The sequence below is a fragment of the Takifugu rubripes genome, chromosome 13, assembly GCF_901000725.2.
Source record: "Takifugu rubripes chromosome 13, fTakRub1.2, whole genome shotgun sequence".
NCBI lineage: Eukaryota > Metazoa > Chordata > Actinopteri > Tetraodontiformes > Tetraodontidae > Takifugu > Takifugu rubripes.
In genome coordinates, this window is record NC_042297.1 from 11,261,908 (window position 1) to 11,286,575 (window position 24,668).

The 24,668-nt window shown below is 49.4% G+C and overlaps 1 protein-coding gene across 6 annotated transcripts in view; it reads left to right on the forward strand.

Moving 5' to 3' along the window:
* LOC101072632 (SH3 and multiple ankyrin repeat domains protein 2) overlaps positions 1–24,668 on the forward strand; it is a 76,058-nt gene that overhangs the window by 39,166 nt on the left and 12,224 nt on the right. For 3 of the 6 annotated variants that reach the window (XM_029846006.1, XM_029846004.1, XM_029846007.1), the window contains 13 exons: positions 1,486–1,897; positions 6,395–6,534; positions 7,038–7,151; positions 9,786–9,867; positions 12,462–12,544; positions 14,546–14,670; positions 20,603–20,738; positions 21,063–21,143; positions 21,250–21,258; positions 22,329–22,352; positions 23,615–23,653; positions 24,206–24,318; positions 24,511–24,616. In XM_029846006.1, coding sequence (XP_029701866.1) covers positions 1,486–1,897; positions 6,395–6,534; positions 7,038–7,151; positions 9,786–9,867; positions 12,462–12,544; positions 14,546–14,670; positions 20,603–20,738; positions 21,063–21,143; positions 21,250–21,258; positions 22,329–22,352; positions 23,615–23,653; positions 24,206–24,318; positions 24,511–24,616 — 1,464 coding nt within the window. The remainder of the gene's footprint in view (positions 1–1,485; positions 1,898–6,394; positions 6,535–7,037; positions 7,152–9,785; positions 9,868–12,461; positions 12,545–14,545; positions 14,671–20,602; positions 20,739–21,062; positions 21,144–21,249; positions 21,259–22,328; positions 22,353–23,614; positions 23,654–24,205; positions 24,319–24,510; positions 24,617–24,668) is intronic. The other 3 variants (XM_029846008.1, XM_029846005.1, XM_011610190.2) reach the window with 3 other exon arrangements.

The following is a 24,668-nucleotide window of genomic DNA, read 5'->3' on the forward strand; positions in this document are numbered from 1 at the left end:
TGTGTGTGTGTGTGTGTGTGTGTGTGTGTGTGTGTGTGTGTGTGTGTGTGTGTGTGTATTGTTGGGAGTGTGGACAGATTTTAAGAGAGAAAAAAATGGACAAATGTCAGAAAAAACTGGCTAATAAAAGATTGGGTCCACGTTGGACCGTGACCACGGGACATTAGTCAAAGTTTGACGTGAGGTGCTGAGAGCGGCATCATATCGGGGCTTCTGGTTCGTGGCGACACGTCTGATCACACGTTATTTTAACCAGTCGCGGGCGCAGCCACAGGCGTGAATGCGTTTCCCGTGGAAACACCGTGTTCTAGACAGCCTTAAAATAACACCAGCCCTCTGTGGGACATCGGGTCGGTTGCCTCGTGTCCGTCGGTACTTTGGGGGGAATTTTGTGAACTCTTTATCTGGGACTGTTATGGGAATGTCACAGCTGTGTCAGGAAGTAGATTTACATTTTTTTATTACGTGAGCGAGGAATCGTGACGGTTGACGACTGCTGACTGTTCTGGTTCCGGTCTAACAGAGCTGGTTGGCCCGGTTCGTGGTCGTCTGTCTGCCTTTCAACGACAGAACAAAAGCAAGATAAATGCTGTCACGCACCGATCGGGTCGAAGCCGAACTGTGGTGCGACCGTCATCGTCGTCTTCATCTTCACGTCTGTCACCGTTTAGCCGAGCTCCTCCTCCCTGACCTCTGACACGCGTCTCAAGAGTGATTAATTAAACTCCACTGATTGCTTTTCCAGCTGTTACGCAAGAACCCCACTTTTTTTTCCCACCCCTTGATAATTAATCTGTGTGATTGTTTGAGAACTGGAGCTCCAGTTCACCCATCCAGGCCCACTCCCACCCCCAGTGTGCTGCCCCACTGCAGAGATTAGCCCGCTAACCGCTCCATAATGTGCTAGCTCATTAGATATCAGCATCTTCCCTGGTCACCAGGCTGCCAGGACAACACCAGCTGGTAACCAGGTTGTTGGAATGGTTTCAACCCCACTGAGATGGCAGCAGTGACGGCTGCAGTCGTGTCAACGGGCGTGTGTGTTTGTGTGTGGCCTGTGGCGTCGTGTTTATGCTCTGACTTGTTCGCATCACAGAATACATCAGGAATTCAACTGTTGTGTCAGAGGGCGGATAGAATTAAAGCTGTAGGGGAGCCAGACCCTGTGACACGACTGTGACCCAAAAATACCAGTAAATCCAGCAAGGAATGGCTGGAAAAACTGGAGCGTCCTGGAATGACAGAGTCAAAGCACAGATCTTAATCCCAGTAAAAAGCTGGGGGTGATCCGTCCATGTACGAAACTCCTCCGCCGTCACTCATTTTAGAGAGTTCTGGGGACTGACCTTTATTGGTCACCAGAACTTAGATCTTCTCCACAGAGAGTGGATTAAACGCAGCCACGTGAGCATGTCTGAATAAAGACGTTGAGCCATGAGTTTGTCTGAGGCGTGGTGCCGCTCTGACTCTGTGGTTCCTCCCCAGTGCCTTTCCGTGAGGCTCCAGCCTACTCCAAACGGCGCCGGGGTCCATCAGCTGGTAACGGAAACGACCAGTCGCCGTCCTCGCTGTCAGCCCCGCGGGTCCTGCTGCGGTCCAACAGTGACAACAACCTAACGGTCAGTCAGTACCAGCAGTCCCCGAGCAACTGGGCGTCCGGACTCCAGCAGCACCAACACAACCAGGCCCACCTGCAGAGGGTCCCCCAGCAGGGCCACTCGCAGCCTGGCTCCTCTGCAGTCCATCGCAGCCTGTCACCCCAGCTGCTCCAGCAGATGCCCAGCGGCAGCCCCAATGGCAACGTGGTGGTGCGGACCATGGGGAGGGGGGCGCGGAGCCGCTCGCCGTCCCTCAGCAGGCTCGGGGAGGAGGTGAGACGGGCGCACCGGCAGCCCAGGTAAGAACTTTAACATCCGCCAGAGTCAGATGGTGGTCAAGGAGGTCCGGTGTTTTACTGGTGACGTGTAAACGCAACAAAGATGACAGAGTAAAAATTGATCATGAGTTTGTCAACATTTATGGTGACTTGGTGGGCAGAGGTCTGACCACACGTCCAGGAAACGCTGACGTAGCTGTTGAGCACGTGAGGTAGACGTAATAGTAGTAATAAGATGTGTTTTATGCTCTGCTGACCTTCCTCGCGAGTGTGTGTGTGTGTGTGTGTGTGTGTGTGTGTGTGTGTGTGTGTGAATCATATGCTTCGGAGGTGAAACCTGCAGATGGAGATGACTCAGAACTGTCACACCTCACATTAAGTATTGGGTTTGACCTGTGACCCCAGCTGAGGTCACGCCAAGTTTCACACTGGTCACATGACTCTATGCTGCCGCTACGTTGGCACACAGAATTATTTTTTCACACACTTCCATCGCGGAGATCTACGATTTTCCCGCCGCTGCTCCCCGGAGGCGATCTGTGTCAGTATATTCTGCCCCTCCGACAGATGTGGCCCCCAAAATCGGCCACACTCGGCGTTTCAGGCGTCAACGACCTCATTTCCTGTGTGGTACAGTTCACCCCCCCAACCCCATCCCCCATGCTCTATAATGTATGACGGTTTCCTCTGGGAAACATGCCATCAAAGCAACTCTGGCTTCCTACTCTAGCCATAGCAACCGTTGCTACGGTTACCCACAGGACAATTTGTAAATCCGCGCAAGTTTCTGTGTTGAGTTTTTTATTAAATATGGCTGCTTTTGGATGCTCCAAACTTTAAAGTGTGCGCGCGTGCGCATGTGTGCGTGTGTGTGTGATCTGGCAGAGGCTTATTGTGTGACGTTAGATTATCTTGAAGTGATGTAACTGACTCTCCCGATAAAGACATATGCTCTTTGGCCTCTTCCTCTACCTCCACCACCTCCTCCTCCTCCTCCTCCTCCTCCTCCCCCTCCTTGGCAGATAGACACATTTGAGCACCAACACTACCCACACGCCGCTCCGCTGCCTCTGTCCAACCTCGTCAGGAAAAAGATGCGGAGATGAAGTGTTAGAATTAAGGCAGGATGAAGACCAGCGAGGAGGAGGAGGGCGCTGAAGAAGAGAGAATAAAAGCAAAGAGTGAGGGGTTTACAATCAGGGTTGAGGGGGAGACAAAGTGTGGGAGGAGACGAGAGACGGGTTCGAGCACCGGGGGAGGACAGCAGCATGAACAACGCCGCGGCGTCTTTTGACACACGTCACTAAAAACCTCGAGAGGCGGCAGAGTTTGGTTTTTTTTTAATCTGAGAGGAGAGCGAAGCATCTTCACATGCTCTTAAAGAGTGAATCACAGGGAAACACACACACACACACACACACACACACACACACACACACACAGCCGCTCCATCACAGGGGTCCAACCAAGCATCCAGTGTTTCCATCAGAACACTGGTAATGGGTCAAAGGTCAGCCGTGGCAGATTTGGGGACACCTACTGATGAGATCATAGCGTTACCCTTCGGAAGAGCCGAGACGACCGCAGAAGCAAACGAGAATTAACTGATGGCAGAAATAGTGTGAAATCGTCAGCATTAAAAATTGGCTATATGTCGGGTTTTGTTTATGTTTTTTAATTTAAATCGCACAATTCTTCAGACAAAGATGTTCAGTGAGTTTGAAGCGTCGGCAGAGCAGCTGCGGTTCTGTGTCCCAGAGAGAGACCAGGGACAGGGAGCTGTCTTCAGCTTCCCCCTGTGGACGCTGGATGGGGGTCAGAGGTTAGGGGCCGCCTCAGAGCACCAGTATCACCAGTAGTGAGTTTAAACCAGAGGGGTGGAGCTTTGGCTGCGGCGTGTTTGGACAGGGACCGTCCTCAACTTTGTCCTGTCACATTGTCCCTGGGAGGACCGTCCTGCTGAGTTTGTCTCTTAGAGGACGTTCAGGTCAGGACTGTCCCAGGCTTTACTCACAGAGACACAACGACACTGTAAAATCGTTATTTCTGTGTCCAATAAAAGTGAAGCTGGGCCTGACGTCCCCACCTCGCTGCCCTTTAATGCTCTTTATGCTTCCTCCGTCATCCTCTCCTCTTTTTCTTCTTCCCCCCTTCATCCTCCAACTTCCACCCACACATGACAGTTTCTCTGAGGCATCCCTGAGCTCCCACTTGACATGTCATTTGTTAGAATGTCACATACACACATGTGACACTAACACACATGTCTATCTATCACACACACACACACACACATACACACACACTCACGTCACACAAACACAGCACACACTGACAGCTGTCAGTCACCATCAGGGCGTCATGGCAACAGTTTCCCAGCTCATTGTGGTGAGAAATGACATGTCCAGCATGAGGACCGACTCAGTGGACCAGAGACAAGTGACACAGAGATGTCCAGGATGATCCAGCACACAACTCCGAGAGCATAAAACTGGAATAAAAACCAGATCAGCGTTGTCGTATGTCAGCTGTGAAATGTGATTCTGGTCCTTTCCAACGCAAACATTCGTGATTTTCACTTCAAATTAGCAGCTTTTCTTTATTAATAAGTTTTAGGTGATTAAAATGACTCTGAACACCCAAAGGCGGCGTTTTCCACCTGATCACCAGTGGCCCCCAGATCTCTTTGTTCCTTTATTAGTTATGAAGTCACGTTAGATCGAATCTGAATATACAGCAGAAATATGAATGTTGACAACGCAGCTCTGGAACACTCCTCCTCCCTCTCTCTTTCTCCCTCTCTCTCTTTTTCTCGCCATCTCTTTTTCTCTCCATCTCTCTATCCCCATCTCACTCTCCTCTTTCATTTCTTCCCCCTCTCTCCATCCTCCCCTCTTCTCTCTCTTTATCTCTCTCTCTCCTCCCTGTCTCTCATCCAATAATATCCCACATTGTGCGCTGCTGGTAATAACCACAGCTGCCAGATAAACACCTCAAAGCCACCTGGGTAATCACCAAAATAAAAGAAACAACAGGAACAACATGCTGATGTTAGTGAGGTTCTCCAGAACGGGCGGCTCGGTTCTCAGGCAGTCGGACTCGCTTTGATGTACTTTTGAATAAAAGCTGTGAAACTTCAAAAGGTTGCCGGTGGATTGTGTTGGTAAAGTAAAGGAAGATGGTAAAAAAGAGCAAAAATATCGGATAATATCAAATATCGGCACGGCTCCGCGGCCTTCTGCTGGAAAACGAGCGAGCGGCGGCGTTCTGCGGCGGCAAATGGGGTCAGCTCTCCGAAGGCCCGAGAAGGTTTGAGGAGGAGCGAAATCTACAGGACAAGGTGACCCAATTACTGCACAAAAACCATTTCCTTCCCTCTCTCCCTCCCTCATCCTCTCCTCTCCTCTCTTCCTGCCCTCCTATTTAATCTCTTCGTGACTTTCTGCGTTAACACCTTCAACTCTGCCAGCAAATCCTCTAAATTTTCGTCTCGTGGCTTTTTTTTCAAAACAGTTCAAGCATAGAAGTGTGAACACGTGACTCCTCCTTGAATCTCTCATCTCTACAGTGGGGAGCAAATGGGAGTTTTTCCGGTACCAGTTCAGTGTAAATATGTAGTTTCCTTTTTTTTTTACTTCAAACACACAGGAAAAGACCCACAAACAAGCTCAAGAGAGCTGTCTATGATTAGGACGACTTTAAATAATGAAGCTTTTTGAAGCAACACAAATATCTGAGCGCTGATTATTTTGCTGCCGCCCCATCAATGTTGTTGCACACAACCGTCACTAGGCGGCGCTGCACTCTCACATCAGGGCCCCCCAGCTTGTGGCGCTGCTTCTCACGGAGGGCCACGCTGTCTTGATCCTCCAGTAGAATTTTCTCTCCCGCTGAAGTAACGTGATGCTCCGACGGAGGAGCGAGGTCGTCGCATGGGTGGTCTTTTACCCAGCAGCCACTGCAGCTCCGTGTCAGAGCGTGCCCCAGTTTGCTACTGCAAGGCACGTGTCCTCCAGCCTCTGAGCATCTCCTCTGCATAATTGGCTTCCGTGTGTGTGTGTGTGTGTGTGTGTGTGTGTGTGTGTGTGTGGCAGAGAGGAAGCAGGGAGGGGAGTGATGCATCATGGGCATTTTATTTTGTGTCACTGATTATTTGCTGTGGTTCTCTGGACCCAATTCAGTCGATAATTAAGCTAACATGATGTTTGATGAACCTGTGAGGTGATATTTAATTCCTGCTGAGAGAATCCTCATCGTTTATCTTCTAGCTTCTATACACTTGTTTTATTACATGCAGGTCAGGGGGAAACTTTCTATCATTCTCTGTTATTCAGTCACTTCCACCTTCTTTGTGGGGGGGGGGGGGGGGGGGGGGCAGTCCAGGTGCTGAAGGGGCGGTCAGAGGGCATTTTATTCTGCTTTGTCCACGTCCCTCCTCTGTAAAGTCCTCCAGGGGGCACTTCAGCACCGGGTAGGAGATGTCGGTGGTTCTGAGCTCTGCTGTCTGTCCTCTCCCAGTCCCAGCACTCACGGGGAGGTGTTGGGCCCCAGGAGGAAGCTGTACAGCGCCGTTCCCGGCAGACATTTTGTGGTAGTTCGCCCTTACACCGCCCAGGCCGAGGGCGAGATCAACCTCTACAAGGGCGACAGGGTCAAAGGTGAGTCAGGACTAAACGCACGTTTATAAACGCGTCCATGTGCTGATTGAATGTGCTGATCCCAACCAGAGAAGAAAACGTAGCCCCCCCTCCCATCCGAGTAATGAAATCAAAACCGACTCACCTCTGCCGCCATCTCTAATCGTGTCGAGGCGACAGGAAATCAGACAGCAAATTACCATAACTGATGAAAACGAGTCCCTGAGCTGTGCAGGAATCAGACGGTCCTGGTGTGCAGACGTTCAATCAGCAGCAACAACAATCAGACATTTGTATTTATGGTGATCAGACAGTTTTAATCTATCAGGATTATCCCCACTCGTGTGTGTGTGTGTGTGTGTGTGTGTGTGTGTGTGCTTGCACTTGCTACATACTGTGTACCAAAATACTCATTCTGCTATCAGAGTGAGGACGTTTTGTCTGGTCCCCACAACTTTGAGGGACTGTTTGAGGGTTTAGACCTGATTTTAATGTTGATGTTCTTTTCACCTGTTCTGGTTCAGTTCTGAGCATCGGAGAGGGGGGCTTCTGGGAGGGCAGCACCCGAGGCCAAGTGGGCTGGTTTCCATCCGACTGTGTGGAGGAGATCCCAGCCAAGGCCACCGAGGAGCGGAACTGTGAGTCTGATCTCGCCGTTAATGGCGCCGTACATTTCCAAAGATTGTGCATTATTTGCTTCAGTCCAAGCGAAGACACAGGTCTGGGGACGCTGGTCCGGGGACAAAGTCTCTTCGTTCGGTCCCACCACATGAAAAAACCAAAAGTCCTGGATGAGCTGGATGAATCTCTGTCTCTGTGCCGCTGTGCACTGAACTGAGCGCTTTATCGCTCTGCTAACTCGGCTGTGCCCTGATGTCCTCTGGGTGCCCACTAATGAACATATCACGCTACGCTCCGTCCCCCGTAAACATCACATCTTTCTTCCCTCGCGCGGCCGCTGTCGGCGAGAGCAAACCTGTCCTCCTCCCGTCTGTTGAATTATTGAGGCCGAGCGAGCCCCCCCGTGCGCTTGCCCTGACAGCCGGGATTGAGGCTGAGATCAACTTCCTCTTCTCTGGCTCTTTGTCTCGTTCTTCTGGTTTATATTCAGGGCCGCTGGCACAGAGGACGCAAAGTGTGTCCAAACTGGCCTCAGGTCGGCAAAATCAAGGCCACAGTATGGTGGCTCGCAGAGGCCCGTTCCAAAGGCGGGCCAAGGCCCCGGGGCTGCGTGTGTGTGTGCGTGTTTGTGTGTGTTAGCAGTGTCTGCGTCTGAGAGAGCAACACTACACGTGTACAGGAAAAAGGTGGAAAAAGGTTCAAATCCAGGCTGATTTGACAGGTGGAGCGCTTGGTTTTGTCCAGTGTGCAGCGCTCCCACTGACCCTGTGACCAAAAAGGGGTGGTCTCATCCCAATCATCTGCTTAACACACAGAAAACAGGAGCGAAAGCCCATAATCACATGGTTTAAGGCGTGGGATTATGGGTGGACGTTTGTTTCTGTGGGATTAAACTGGACTAAATCACGTATCGGCTTACAGTTCTGCGTGGATGAATCGGCGATAAGCGTGAACCCACAAGGAGCTCCGGCATTGGATTCAGGCAGATGACTGTAAACACGCCCGTAGCAACCAATAACACCCCAACAGACCTTTAAGTAAGAGGATATAACGCTGACACAGGCTTTTCTTATTTCCAAATATGACCTGAGCTCAGTGATATCAGGAAATGTCAGAGAAAATATGTTTGAGTCGATACTTACATGCAGGCCCAGTGTGTTTGTTTCTTCTCATAAGTGAAGTGTGTTCATTCTTGTAGGTTTCACCATTTTTTACACACCTTTAACTTCTAATCCCTCTAAATTAAAAAAAAAAGATCATGTGACACAGCAAGATTAGATGCTGCTTCAGTGCACGTTGTCAGGATTCACGTTCAGACGCTGAAGTGGGCCGTAAAGAGCCTAAAACGCACACACACACACACACACACACACACACACACATATTCACGTCTCAGCGTCCTCTCATGCTCCAAAGACTTTTTTAATTTCATCATCATCATCATTATCATCATCATCTTAAACAATTCCAGGTGAATAGGACAGAGTAGAATCTAATGTGTCTAAATGAATTTCCTGAGTTCATGTTGTGCTGCGTTGCTCTGGATGGGATGTCTGTGTTCATCAGCCTGTCGTCTGAATGTTGTAGCGAACACGTTAACAACTGGAATTACGACTTGCAAAATAAAAGTTGAGGTTTAATAATGCAAACGTTTGATGCATGATTAAAATTCCCCCTGTCGAAATGAAGAGCGGAGCCTTTAAAGTAAAAGCCTGTAATGTTTAATGGTTTAAGATGGCGGTGACCACGGTCACATACGCTGGACCATCAGCAGAACCAATCACAGGTCCTGGTCAGGAACAATGACAAGATTTAGACGGTGAGGACAGAAAGCCAGAGAGGTAGAGATATTGCTGACAGGAAGTAACTGTTCTGTGTCCATAGAAACCGTTGCTATGGAGTGTGACGATGTTGAGGATCTCTCCTCATCCAGAGGCTCTTTTTTCCCTTTCCCGTTGTCCGTTCCAAAAAAAAAGAGACAACAACACTCAGATTTTTCCTCTGTGCCGGTCAGTCATGGTCTTCCAGCTTCAGCCTCCCTCTGCGGATCTGATGCTGAGGATGTGGAGTCAGGGGCTGGGGGGGGGGGGGGGCGGGGGAGGGAGGTGTGGCGAGCGTTCTTGCAAAGATGACGAGATGTAAGCCGGATCAGAGGAGATGGAGTTTCTGTGAAAGTGCGACAGCTGGTGCGAGAGAGGGATGTGAAGGAATGAAGAAAGGGGGAGGAGCTGGCGACAAACCGCGGCGGGAGGAAACTAAACTCTGCACAGATCTGCTCCTCCAAACTGGGACTTTCACACGAGCTGCTCGCTTCAAACGTAGTTACACACGCTGAGGGAACCAGAGGCTTCAGGATCTTCAGGATCTCAGTGTGTGTAATGAGAAATAAACCCGTATTTTGACTGTATTTAGGGCGAAATCTTGGTTCATCCCATTAACCACTAATGCTAGCCTCTGCCTCTTTGATGGAAAGCTCTTCACCTCTCAGAAATCCAACACACCACAGCTTCACCTCCATCATAGTTCTCCCAGGAACACGAGGAAGTTCCAGCTGATGGCGGTGAAGCGCAGCTCCAACAGGAGGCTTGGGTCGGGTGTGCGTTCCCAGTAGTTGGGTGTGTGAACTGACGGTTTCCTGATGTGTTTGGCAGATTCCAGAGCGGATCGTGCTGACAGACGGAAGCTTTTCAGACATTACACCGTGGGCTCCTACGACAGCTTCGACGCCTCCAGGTAAGACCTCAGAAGAACACAGATGAGGCCGCAGCAGGACTGATGAGTGCACGGAGGTGGTAAAGAAGGTGTCGGTGCTGTCGACTAGCATGCTAACAGCGTCTGATGGCACTGGCAGACACGTGCAGCTTATTGTTTTAGCTACACTACGGTGGGTCGCCCTTGCAGAGCCGCATCCTGGAGCTTCACCAAATCAGCCCCGCTCTCTCAAGCCTCTAGTGGGCCCTCATGACCAGTTTGTACCCACACCTGAGCTGCAGCGGCGCCGTCAACATCCATACATCCCAACATCAAACACGATAATCCACCTTGCGCGGCTGTTGATGTCTATTCCTTCAGTCTCTGATGGGTAGAAAGAGGGAACACTGGTCCAGCCAGATCCTGTCCTCTCCTCCACCTGCTCTAATTGTAGAGCTCCCCCAGGATCAGGTCTTTGTGGTTCTGCTCTGCGCTTCTGTCACATCCAGTTCAAGAAGAGCTTCATTAGAAACGAGGCGGCGCCGCTCGGCTGTGAGCACCCACAACGAGCCCTCTTTACAATAATCAATCACAGGTGAGAGGACGTCCTGGTGGCCGCATGAATATGAATGAGCCGTCAGATCATCGCTGCTCCAACATCTTCTGGAGGATGTTGCGGCACGAGAGCGAGCGCTGGTGGAAACCCGGAGGCACCAGGAGGAGCTGCTTCCTTCACTGAATACTGCTCTACTTCAAGGAATACGCAGCTAAAGCGGGGATTTTATTTTTCCTAAACCACATTCCCAGTAGAGTTCCTTTAAGACGTCTTCAGCCACAGCTGCACTTTGCCTGTGAAGATAAAACCATCCGTGTAAGAAGGACTGAATCAGGCCTGGACACAGACTTCAGTAGGAAAAGTAGGAAAAACTCAGAACTCCGGATTATCTCCACGTTTTCTGCAAGAACTTCACCATCATGGTGGCGGCTCCGGTTCCACCATCTCGACACGTGACAGCTAAAAATCTGAGCATCTCACGTGGAATATGAGGAGGAATAAGAACTTGGATTCCCTACAGGAGCCTCCCACGGCGGCGCTCGGATCCAAACGGGAATATTTTTATGCCTCACCGTTGCTTCCATGACTCATGTTCAGCTTAACGACACCTGAGATGAACCACACACACCTTCCGCCTGCTGGCTGAGGCTGTTGCTGTCACACTCAGGTGAAGAAGGTGTGATCACCTGTGGAGATACCCAGCAGTGCAGGCCCATCTCCTCTCAGAGAGCCCACGTTGCCATGGGAACCATCGCTAGGATGGCTGTTGCACCTTCATCCTGTGTGTTCCTCCATGTGTTCAGCAGTAATCCCCACGCACCAAACCAGCTGAATAATGATGAACAGCCAGACGAAGGAACGTCTCTGCTGCCGCCATGATCAGCACAGAAGTCAGCAGCCGGGACAAACCATTGGATTCTTGTGGGGGGGGGATGTTCTAGTCAACATCAGCAGAGAAACATAAAGCCTGCCAGAAACCTAGTAATAATAAATATCACTAGGGTTACCTAGCTGAATACCATGCATCTGCTAGACTAACAGGAAAACATCAACATTATCTTAGTTTGAGGTAAACAGTTTAAACAATTGTTGGTGTAACCACCTCTCAAGATCCAGATCTGTCTCAGATGGACCCACAGAGGAGCTCGGCTCAGACAGGTGTCCGAACAACGCAGCCACAGGTGTCCGAACATGGCAGCCAATCACAAACGTCGCTTCTCTGGCCCCGCCCCCTCCAGCTCTTAGATCCCATCCGAACTTTTCTTCGTGGCAAATAATAAAGACCAGAATGAAATTAGTTTTATTCGTTTTTATTCATCTTTTCTGTAGTGTAATTAAATCATTCACGTGAACAGCGAATTAAATTTAGACACTGTTACAACTTTACGCTGCAGGTCCCCCCAACACACACACGCACACACACACGCACGCACTCCCTCCGTCCGTCCGTCCCTCCCTCTCTCTCTCTCTCTCTCCCTCGCTGCGGAGCACCTCAACTTCTACCACGGAGTCTCCCTCCCTCCTCGCCGTCTCTCTCCCTCCGCTCGCCGGTGAGCTCCAGCTTTCCTCCCGCCTCACCGCCAGGTATCTTTAGCCCGATGCCGCTCCTCCCTGCCGCCGCTGCAGCAGTGCGAGGCCGCCGGCCGCAGCGGCAGCATCGTCTCCATCACCCGCCGCGGAGGTAACTGCGCCGCCGACCCCGCGTCTCCGCGCCGGAGAGTCGGGCGCAACTGCCGCTTTCGGGAGGGGAGGGGGGCTTCTTGTCCTCGTCGTTTCCTTTTTCTCCCTCCGTTTCTTTCTCCCTCTTCGGGATCGTCTCTGTTCTGGAGATGCTGTCGCCGGGCTGTCGGTGCCGCTGTCAGACCGTTTGATATCTGGAGAGGCCGGAGAGGAGGCGGAGGAGGAGGAGGAGGGGGTGGTGGTGGTGGCGGTGGGGTGGGGTCGGGGCTGCCCTGCCCTGCCCCCGGCCGGACTAGCTCTCCTCCAGCAGCATGAACCTCCACTCGGGCAGGGCGTCCGTGGCCATGCTGCGGATGATGGGCTGTGCTAACGGGCGCTCTGCTCGGCATCTCCTCCACAGTGACTGCGTGGTGGACGAGAAGACCGTGGTGCTCCAGAAGAAGGAGAATGAAGGATTCGGCTTCGTTCTGCGAGGGGCCAAAGGTAGGAACGTGCATTTTGCGGGTGTCTGTTCTTCACTCTGCACTTTGCTCTGTCAGAGCAGCTTTAAGGGTCGCGTTTATACACTTTGGTGCAGATTTGTGCGCGTGTCTGCGTGTGTGTGTGTGTGTTTTTCTGCAGTAATAAGAGGATAAGCGAGACCGAAGTGATGATGCTCGATCTCCTCCAATAACAACATGCTCCAAACACGCAGCAAATCTCTATTCTGAGCCGCAGCTGCACATTTTGACGTATTAGATTCAGGACTGACGTAAACATCTGTACTGCGAGACTTCTGCTGACGTCTTCTGCTGGTGATTTCTAAACTGGAATTCTCTGTTCAGTACTCTGAGCTAAACTGATTTATAAAAAAAAAGTTTTAGCCATACAGGTTGAATTTTTTTGGGGAGAAATTGTGGTTTGTGGACAGAATATTCATCGTTTTGCTGATCACAATTTGTAACGACAAACACGTCAGTGTTCATATTCTTGACTGCATTGATCAGTCGTGCGTCCATTGATCAGTCGTGCGTCCAGAACAGTGATTACCCCCCCCCCCCCCCCCCCCCCACAAATCATGAATGAGCTGTTGTGGTGCATCCAGCCACTCTGATATTTCACCAGGCCGTGTGATCTGCTCTAAAAATAGCCAGTTTGAGCTGCTGCTGAGTTGGTTTCTATGACAATTCTCACCATGTCAGAACCCACGTTGCATTCCACAACTGTTGGGGTGTTTTTCGTCACCGTGGTTACCGTCAGGAGGTAAATTTGGGACAGTGATGGAGGAATGTGGGTAAGAAGACGGCTTTAGCTTTAAAAACCAGAAGAGTGTTCTCGTCATTCTGACACACTCCGTCACCCTGGGGGAACTGACCCAGCCGAGCTTATCCTGCACGGGGTGCACACACACACACGCACGCACACACACACACACACACACGCACAGAGCTGTCACATAACCTCACATCATCTTTTGCTCACTGCGATTCTGCTGTTTTTGCTTTTCCTCTACAGTGGCCCTGAAGGTCAAAATGCTACAACGATTCGCCAAAGACGGCGATGTTTCGCCAAGCACGTTACTTTAAAGCATTTCACACAAGGAAAAAGCGAGCTCGCACACTTTATTTCTGCATTTTGTGGATTGCGCAATGCAAAAACACATTTTCAAGGACCACTCAAAACTCTTAACAGGATTTAGATCAAATGTCCATTTTTGTCAAATAACAGAAAGCAAGTGTTCTGTATTTTTTTTATCTTTTCATCATTCTGTCTTTTTCTTACAAAAGAAAATGTAATTACAGTTTTACAAAACACCTTTTCACTCTCAAAACACTGACAGCTTCACAGAACAAACCAAACCAAATTCCATCAAAGCCTTTCACAAAATACATTTATTTCCAAACAAACAATGAAAAATAAATAAATAAAACACAACAGAAAAGTCATAAATGACTTCATTTGAACCCTCAGGGCCACCGTACATCCCTCCGACTGTCATTTCCAGACAGTCTCGTGTTCCCGTCGGCGAGTCGAGTCTTCAGAGCCGTCGGGTGATTTATGCAAAGTGTCAGTTGTTGTCACTGGTTTCCCACAGATGCAGCATTTAATTAATTTATTTTTAGTCTTTAACCTCCCCAAGAGCGAGCGCACACTGGGGCCTGCACACTTGGAAAATAAAATGAGAATTTTGATTTTAATCTAAAGAAGCGCAGCGACCTAAAAACCAGTCAAAACAGTCACGAGAAACAAGAATTTATTAAAAATCTATTAAAATGTATCATACTCTTAAAGACGCAGCAGTAACAAAAAAACAAGAAATTCTCTCGCCCACCATTATCCAAGAGCAACAGGAAGCCTTTTGAAGTGCTGCGATGTTCTGTTGTGTATTAGAGATTTGTCCGTCCTTCTTTGCTCATTTGTGTATCACAGAAACCATCAAAGTTCTTCAAATGTTTCAGTCAAACCTGAGCTAATATAGTCTCCTTCCCTTTGCCCCGCCCACAGCGGACACGCCCATCGAGGAGTTCACGCCCACGCCCGCCTTCCCTGCCCTACAGTACCTGGAGTCGGTGGATGAGGGAGGTGTGGCATGGCAGGCAGGGCTCAGGACGGGGGACTTCCTCATCGAGGTAAGAATTGATGCTAGCGAGGTTCTGGTTCTGGACCCTCAGAACTAATCGGCTTCTTCAGTCTGAACGAGGTTCCGATAGTGTGAGTCTGCCTGCTGGTGGCCAATCAGAGACGAGGTGGTGTGAAAGCAGGAAGAGGGCATGGAGAAAGGGTTCCTCTGTTGGGTGGTCTGGATGTCAATGAAGTGAAGGTTGAACGTTGAATGTTGATGGAGCGCCGGTTTACCTTTGACCCCAGACTTGTCAGCGAGGTGGAAATGTTGTCATGTGACTCATTAGCATGTTTCATAGGCTTGGTTAGGAAAAACAAAACAAAACTCTTTCTTCATTTTTGTTGTCATTAACGAGAACAACACTCAAGACCCGGAGGCTCTTTCGTCATTAGCATCTTTAGCGAAGCGTTTGGTAACCCGGGCAGGAGGAGAACTACATTTAAGAGTTTTGTGCTTTAATGTGGAGAAACTGTTTAGCATAATAACTGTATTATTTTGCCCAGGATGCTCAGACCAACGCTGGTTGAAGGGTTCCGCTCATTGCAGCTGCATCACGATGGTGGGTTCATTGTGTTTCATGTCCAGAGATGACGCGAGAGCTGCAAACAGGGAGGGAGATGCTGCACTTTTCTTCCTGATCCTCCGTGACTCCATATTGTGTGTGAGCAGCTACGCTGGAGGATGGGTTTATTTTGTGTTTGTGCTAAATGGAGCATCAAATGAAGAGACAAAAGTGCATCCAAAGCTGCAGCTCTGCTTCGCTCATTTGTTTTATCTGTTTTACGTTGAGCTCCTTCGGTTGTTCCATCAAGCCAAATCTAAGTGCTAAGACGAGTGGGTGAACACTGCTGATACATGGACGAATGAATCATTTTATTTATATGGCCTTTGTAAACTCAAGCAGTCCCTCGGTCCCCTCAAATACTCTTAAACAGTCCAATTTGGGTTTGATCCAAACTGATTTTCAGGTGTTAATGGCAGCTGTGACGAGAACATGATGGCTGAGCCCGTTCTGAATGGGTTCAGTCAGGATTCCACCAGTTGAAAAGAGTGTGTGTGTGTGTGTGTGTGTGTGTGTGTGTGTGTGTGTGTGTGTGTGCATGCTATGTAAGCTCAAAATGTAAAATAAAATCATGCAGATTCATTTTTTTCACAAGAGTCCTAAAGTTTTCATCATCTGTTCGTTTCAAAATTTGATTTTCAAGAACTTGGAGTATTTTTCACCAAGTATTAAAGTAATTTTTTGGCTGTCAGGAATTTTTCTGCGGCGCAGACTATGTTGGATCAGTGTCTTTGGTGCCGATTTTTTTGGCTATTAAAAAATGGATCAGGTTGAACATGAGAGCATGTTCGACGGACGCGTGTGGGAGATTTTTAGACTTTGGATCCACTTGGAATGTTCATTTGCAAAGATTTTTGGCCATTTGAGGAGAAACTGGATGTAAAATAAAATCTAGAAAGGAAAAATGATCCAAATAACCAGAAGGAAACAGTTTTGTGTCCCACTTTCCCACAGATATTTAAAGTGTTGAGATCTGGTTTGAGAAGTCAAGAGCATTATTTCATGTTCCTCAGTGTCCTCACAGAAATGTGTGTGTGTGTGCGTGTGTGTGTGTGCGTGTGTGTGTGTGTGTTTTAATATCTGTTGTCACGTTGCATCAGTGCATATGCAAACTGCAGCAGATCAAACATGCACCGCAGCTTCCCGGAGGTCTTCCCCAGCTCTGGGGCGGGTGTGTGAGCTCCTCAGACCTTCGCCATCTTAAGTAGGTCGTTGTCAAACATCCGTCAGCGACCTCCAGCCGCTGAACTTCGGTGACTCTTTGTTTACTCTGGAAACACGTCTGAGAGTGAGACACGTCTGTCGTGGCGATGTATGTCAGGAGGTCAGAGGTGTTTCTGAGCACGACGGTCGCCCCTCTGCGGTCGCCTGTGCGGCGCCTCAGGCAGCACGTCGGGCACCTAAACGTTGCTGTTGGTTTTGTTCCTCCTGCCTGTAATCAGAAGTAATTTATAATGGAACTCATTTGTCGTTCATTTCTAACCTTGAGGCTTGGGCCCTTGACAAGGAATGCAAACAAGTGCTGAGTGCACCACAGAAGAAGAAACAACAGCGAGACCTGATTATGTCATTACGCTATGACTGACGTGCTTATTCTACATTAATGTACTTATGAAATGTTAACATGCTGTGCGTGCGTGCATACGCGTGTGTATGTGTGTGTATGTGTGTGTGTGCGTGTGTGTGTCTGCATCTGTGTCTGTGCGTGCGTGCGTGTGTGTGTCTATGAGATGTACATAGATGTAGCCAAGCACTTACCTTCTTATATAACACAACTTTGGCCAAGAGTGGGATGTGTAACTACTGTAACATGCAAATGCATCTGCCACCCTGTGCCCTCAGGTGTGCGTGTGCGCGCGTATGTGTGTGTGTTTGTGGGGGAGAGAGGGTTTTCTGCCTCTCTGAGGGTTTGAACAGCACACAACTGTCAGATGTGCAGCGAAGCAGCACAGACCATCCTCACTGTCTCTAAAAGCTCTTAAAGGAGAGGGGGAGTGAGCGCTCTGTCATGGCTGTGCACTGAGCAGCTTTGCAGGAGTTTGCAGAAGTTGACGGCCAGTTTGTTCAGACTGGGAGCAGATCGATGTTTAATACCCAGCTATGATAGTTCACGTTGTTGATGAGTGTTGCCGAAAAAGATTTATAATAATAATATGAGGGCTCAGTTAAGGGTGTTATAATTGGAAATGTCAGTGTTAAATATTAAGTGGGTTGGGGTGAGATCTCAGAACAACTGCTTAAATTATTTGTGTGGAGATTTACTGAACTGGTTTTATTTGTTTGGTTCCAGGTAGTTTGTCTTCAGCAGAAAGACAGAATTTACTGCCCTCGAGCCTGTTTTGCTTTTGCCATCAGCCGATCGTATCAGGAGTTTTTCTGTAAAACCTGACCTGCAGCTCTTCCACGTTATGAGTTCAGTGGAAACACGCGGGCTTCGTTCAGACTTAAACTCACGTGGTGGAAAAATAATGGGTGAGTTGTGGGCTTCCTGTTCAGAGCCGGGCCGAGTGTGTGGAAATGTGTGTATGTTTGTGTATGAAATCAATGACACGATGCAGTTTAGAGGTGCAGACGTTCATCAGTCGGCTCAGGAAAACCATTTAAAACCTCCTCGTTATCAAAGTTAAGCAAACGGAATCTCTCGGAAATAATGGGCAGTTCTAGTAATAATGACCAATCAGAGGCTTCGTTTGTGGGTGCGTCTCCCTGTGATTGGAGGGATTCTAATCTCCTTCCTAAAGCTCTGAGCCCCTGACACACACACACACACACACACACACACACACACACACACACACACACACACACACACAAACATATATTTACATTCTCCTGCAGCCAGGATGGAACCAACTCCCACAGCAGCCCCAGCATGCAGCTGTGAGTCCTCTCTGTCAAGAGTGGATATTCCAGTTAAATAACCAGTCAGTCAGTTAATGGTGAAGCGACGCTCAGTATGAAACGCTGCCGCCGAGCTCTCCTTCATGTGCTGGAAACCACAGCGCATTTGTTTTGTCAGATGCTGAAAAATGTTTAAATTGATGAGTCTCTCTCAGTCAAAGTCAACACAAACCAGTCCACACACATCCCAGTGGAAAGACTTGACATTCGGTCTTAAAATAACACCGAGAGGAAGCATCATTTCCTGTGAATAATTTATTTATAGGTACAGTCATAAAGAGCAGCACGCCCGAGCCCACAATGCTGCTGGTTTCGAACCAGCACAACACGGCCTGCTGTGACAGTCAAGATGGCTCCAAGTGAGACGGAAGGAAGAGAGAAGAGAAAACGTAGTGAAACGTGTCATCCTAAAAAAGTCAAAGGTGTAAAAAGACCACTGTTAGATCAATCAAACCCTGCCCCCATGTATTGACAATGGTACGATCCAAACTCTCTCTCTTTCAGCATCACTTCCACCTCCAGCATTGCCACACGGCAACTGTTGCTTAGCAACCACGAACATGTTGTGACTTACTTTGTACACAGTGACGATGCAGCTGGGACGAGATTCTGATGTGTAGTTTGATGGACGACAGAGAGAAAAGACGATGGTTCAGGATCTGATAGGATGGTTCAGGGTCAGGTTTGCTCTGATGATGTCGTTGTTCTTCGGTGGTTCTTCAGAATTTAACTGTGATTTGGCTACAAACCAACACTGGAACCAGTTTATTGATCAGGCAATTACCAGTTGCCTGATCTTTGTTTTCCATGTATGTTTCTGTGTATGTTTCTGTGTTAATTTGTGTGTGTGTGTGTGTGTGTGTGTGTGTGTATTCTCATCACCAGTTGACATCATCCATGCTTCTACAGTCAACTACAACTGTAATCAGGACTGTGAGTCACCAGATTAAAACTGTTCTCCTGTTCTTTATTTGTTTTTCTCTTCCATTTTTCTTCTTCCTTGAAAACGTGCTCAGTCTTCCGATGCCGCCATGCTTTTGCGTGCGTTTGGGTCCTAAATTGTGCAGGGATTTCTGTGCGTATGAGAGATTTTCACCCGTTTCCCAGCTGACCTCTGCCCCCTGGTGGCCGGGCTGGATTAGCCACCTGTGAGCGTAGCACAGGTGTGTTTAGGTGACTAATCAGATTACCACTGTCAGTCAACCATGAGCCTATCTGTGCTGGATGAGGCTTCATCCCACTTTGCTCCGTGTGCTTTATTTCTTATGTTTGTTTCGACTAAGCTCTCCTAATTCCTCCCTGTTATCATCGGGTGCATCAGTCAAACAGCAGTCATCGTCCATGGACTCCTCACTCCAACTGTGTAGAAAATATTTGAGTACTCATATACTACACTAAAGTGAGGACATTTTTGGGAAGTGAGGACATTTTGTCTGGTCCTTTAAGTTAAGACTTTGTTTTAAGGTTGAGGTTAGAATTGGGTTTAGGTTTGGGTTAGGAGGTCAGTTGGGATGGTTTGGGTGAAGAGATAGGCAATGGATAATGTCTGAAATTCCTGGCAAAGGTAGAAGTTAAAGGATGTGTGTGTGTGTGTGTGTGTGTGTGTGTGTGTGTGTGTGTGTGTGTGTGTGTGTGTTGGTGTGTGTCCATGTCCATCCTTCAAGCATCATTACATAATAGGGTGGAAAGACAGAGCAGCTTACATAAGACTGCCCTGTATGTAGATACTGTGTGCGCATGTGTGTGTGTATGTGTGTGTGTGTGTGTGTGTGTGTGTGTGTGTGTGTGTGTGTGAGATGAAGTCAAGGTCATGCTGAAACAGCTGTCCGACTATTTCTCTCTAATTACAAAAATGTCCGCCCTTGTGCCGTCGGGCTGCCGTCCTTTCTATTACCGAGGCGTCTCCGTGTGTCTATCACTCTGTTCGACGTCTCCGGGTCACTCCACCTCCGTTCCCCACCATCCCTCCATCCATCACTCCTTTCATCCGACGCCCTCATCCACAGCTTGTGTTGAAGGAGAGTGGAGGGTGGAGCAGAGCGCACGGAGGAGATGAGAGGAGCAGCGCAGCGGGGCCAATATTAAATTAGACAAGCAGTAATGAGATTAAAATCCACCCTGTGTGTGTGTGTGTGTGTGTGTGTGTGTGTGTGTGTGTGTGTGTGTGTGTGTGTCCGGGGAAGGCTCGTATGAGCGTGTCGCTGTGATCCGTATGGGAACCAGCATATTTGAAGTGTTAAAATATGAGTTCCTCACACAAACACGTTAATGAGAACGTCGGCTTTTGAAGACCGATGATGAGATGATGAGGACGGAGGAGCCGACGTCAACAAACACTGAGAGGATCCCGATCTCCCGATCTCCCGATCTCCCGATCCGGGGCGGCTGTTTCTCTCCTCCCGGACGTCTCCAGTGTCGCTGACATTAGAAACCTTCCAGGATCCACTGAAAGCGCGTGGTTTGTGTGTTGTGGCAGGTCAACCAGGAGAACGTGGTGAAGGTGGGCCACAGGCAGGTGGTCAACATGATCCGCCAGGGGGGCAACCGTCTCCTGATCAAGGTGGTGACTGTGAGCCGGAATCTAGACCCTGACGACACGGCGCGCAAAAAAGGTACAGCAGCAAATCTCAACGCTTCCTTGGGCATCGACATATACAGCACACATCCTGACCTTTGACCTCAGCCCTCCTCGGCCTACCCAACCCGAGGGCTAACGGCTAGCTCACGCTCATGCTCCCATTCTCGACCCTTCAGCTGAAAATGGGACTTGAACCACGTTGATGCTACACATGTGAAACAAACTGAAACGAATGATAAAGATGAGAATAATTAGTTCTGTCCCTTCATCCAAAATACCGGATTTTCTTTTCAGAGGTCAAAGGTCACCGGGCCCAGGAGGTGTGAACCAAATGACTGAAATGTATTTGTTCTTTCAGCCCCTCCCCCCCCAAAGAGAGCCCCCACCACAGCTCTGTCCATGCGCTCCAAGTCCATGACCTCTGAGCTGGAGGAACTCGGTAAGAACTCCCCGGGTTTGGGTTCACAGTGTCAGTGTCAGAGGTCGGTGCCTAACCACGCCTCTCTCTGCTCTTTTCCTCCGTTGGTGCTATTTCCTGTCAATAGTGGATAAAGGTAAGAGATCGCCGCCGCCTGCTCTTCCACCCTCCCGTCCTCGTTCATCTTCCTGGTTTGGCTGGATGTGTGTGGTGGCTTCTGACCGTGAGCTGCTGTTGCTGCTGCGGCAGGATGAATCATGCGTGACGTTGGCGTGGTGCCTGTGTGTGTGTGTGTGTGTGGGGGGAGCACCTGTGCAGAGACAGGGGGCGGGGCAGAACCGAGCCGTCTTCATTCTTCTCAAGGTTGAGCGTCACCCACAGAAGGCCGTGTCAGATTCTCAGAATGCTTGTGTTTATGTCGCCGTCACTGGGCAGACCGCGGCGTCACCATGGTAACTGCCAGGAGGTGTCGGTTGTGTTGGACTGACTTGAGGTTGGGGTCCGCAGCTCGCTGCGACTGTTCCGGAGGTTCCTCTCCGCGCCGTCACGCGAACGAGAAACGTTTCCCGAGGCTAATGTTGCTAATCAGAGAGACAAACACTGACGCGGCTTTAATCCTGCGTGTGTTTCCACGGCAGCAGTGGTGGGAATTTAATCCAGCTCCGAAGGGATCAGTCCGATTATATCAAACAAATATGTGACTTTCTTATCAGGATGAAACCACCATCAGTGACAAACCTCTGTGATGGTGAGATTACCACCGTTTAACAGCATGACCGGTTTGTTTGTAGCAGTTAGATGTCGGCGTATCCCAGATTTGTCCCCCTCACCAGGCGAACCGAGCCAAACTTTCCCTTACAAAACAAACCGCATCAAAGAATAAAGGTGCGAAAACATCAAGGTCGCACGAGCAGCACGGCCTCGGGGACGCGGTTAGGGGTTTTTTGGCGGGCCGGGTTATTGGCGAGGGCGCGGGGACTCGTCCCATTAGGAGGAAAGTGCTGACAGAGACGGGCTGTGGTCAGCAGGTTTTTCAGCTTATCTGACACATCTGGTTCTTTCCTCTCTGCGTTTGTAGCCGCTCCACTTTCGCCATTCATGTTTTCACGAGTAAATCTCCGCACAGAAATGCAAATCCTTCATTTCAATAAGAGGTGAGTCACGCCTGTGATGTAAAGACCTGTTTTTCTGTCCCCCTCCTTTAAGCCACTCTGAGGAAAAAGAAAGGTGGTAAGTTCTGAAGTGTCTCCCTTCACCCAGCCCTGTCCGTCTTCCCCCACACTGATTCGAAGATTTTCCACATGGGTTTGATCTGTGCTACTTTCAGCTGTAGCCGCATGGTGTGTTTTTCCACGTTGTTCCCGGTGTCGTTGCATGGTTTCCAGGGTTTCAGTGGTGAAGAACAGAAACGTTTCCTCTGCTTCTGGACTGTTGTGGACGTGACAGCATGTGGATGCACTTTGTTGTCGTCATTCGTGACCGAGTCACATCGTTTCCCTCTGAACCCGAGTTTTTCCTGCACAACAGCAGGAAGGTGGAGTCATTTGAGTCCAGGGTAGAGGGGTTTTAAGGTGGAGCGATGGTGTGTGGGTCTGGACCAGATGAGAAGAGGAATCAACTGTTCTTTTCTGACTTTCAGTGCATCTCACAAAGTTTGAAGCTGTTTTGCCCCCCCAAGAGTGCAAATAACCAGGCACCGCCCAGGGCTGCACATTAAAAACATGTTATACAGACAACAACGTGCAGGAAGGGTTAGTCTGAGGGGTGTGGATGGTCAGTCTAACGCCACATGTTCCGCACCAGCATTTGTGCTAAGCTAAAGCTAGCTGATCAGATTCTGATCTTTTTTCTTGGAATTTAAAAGCCATAAGATTTTTGAAAATTAGAACTATGTGCAACAAGTCAGCATTTAAAACATCTTATGGTTCCACACGTGGTGCGTAACATCTGTGAGTGTGTCAGGAGGGAAGTTAATAAGTTCCAGTACCCGTCTGCTGGTCACCTGGTTAGCTGCCCTGATGATGAGAACAGTCCCAAATAAAACAGCAGACTTCTCTCCAGTTTTGGGTCCTAACTGAATCTGTTGCTTGACGTGTGATTGAGGGTGATCCATGTTTATCACTAATCATGTCGCTGATATTTCCGGGGGGGATCAACAGGAGTCCCTCCGCCCACTGCTGCATATTTCTGTTTCTGTGTTCCAGGTATGGAGGGCTGGTATCCGGGAATCGTTTCACCTCCCAGGCTCCTGTGTTTTTGTGTCAGGGGAGTGTGTGTTTATGGGGGGGGGTATAGTATTCCAGGAAATGCTTCACTTACAGATCAGTTTCTATGGCAACCTGGCAATGATAGCTGTAGCTGGAATCCAGTTGAGGGAGGGGTGGGCAGAGAGAAAATGTGCATCTTCTGTATTTTGTGTCTGTCTTTTCAGTCAATGACACTGCTCTCCTCCTCCCCTTTCTCCCCCCCCCACCCCACTCCTCTGTGTGTAGATATGCAGAAGAAGAGGATTGTTTTCCAAGTCACCCTAAGTAATCACCCCCCCTCCCCCACTAATGCATGGATAACTCCTGCGGCCTAGCTAGGCAGAGAGGTGGCGCGCTGATCAGGACGAGCATGTAGCTTCTCAAACCCCCCCTTCTCAGGTGGACTTTTCTGGTGGCATCATCGCAGCACAGGGAATCAGACTTTTGGCTCTTGGCACCTTCTTTGACTGCAGCAGAATGATAATGTCAAGCTTGACACCCTCCCATCACCCATTTTACACCTAATAAGGCAGCAGTCTGGAGAGCTGTGACCTACTGGCTCGCCTGCTTGGGAAGAGCTTGCATGGCTTGAAAGGCTGGAAGCACATTTAAACCCCCCCTTCCCGTGGCCATGTCCCCATCACTCCTCACCCCAGAATCGGTTTCAGTGTTTGATTTTTTTTGGGGAGGATTTCTGCCCCAGTTTCATGTGTATTTCAGCGTCGTCCTCCCCCTCCCCCGAATGATGAAAGCTTGTGTCTGGTCCTCAACAACCCGGCCGAGTTCCATGTCGCCACCTTGCTTCCGTCGCTTACACAGCCTCGCGTTCTCTTCCAGATAAAGTTGAAGAGATGACGCACGCCCAGAAGGCCTCGCCCATCGACATGAAGATCGCCACTATCAAGCCACGCCCATCCAGTCGCTGTCTGGTGACGGCAGCTGATATGAACGTAAGTCAGACGATCTTGGCCCTCACGCGAAGGCTGGTCTCAGTCGCAGTCCGAGTCCAGTTTCCAGCGTTCTGGAGCGGAAATAGAACGTGGAACCTTCAAACCCAGCTGCCAGTCCGGAGCTGACGGGTGGGTTGGGGTTCTTTCTGTGACAGACAGATGACAAAGTGTGTGTTTCTGTTCTGTTTACAGTCCATGTACCACGAGCGCCAGGGGGTGGCTGTGGTGCCCCCCACTGTGCCGGGCGCCTACCTGGGGATACCTGAGAAGGGAACGATGAGAAAGCAAAAGTCCATAGGTATGATGTTAGTTTCTGTGTGTGTTCGTGTGTGTGTGTGTCTTTGTACTGC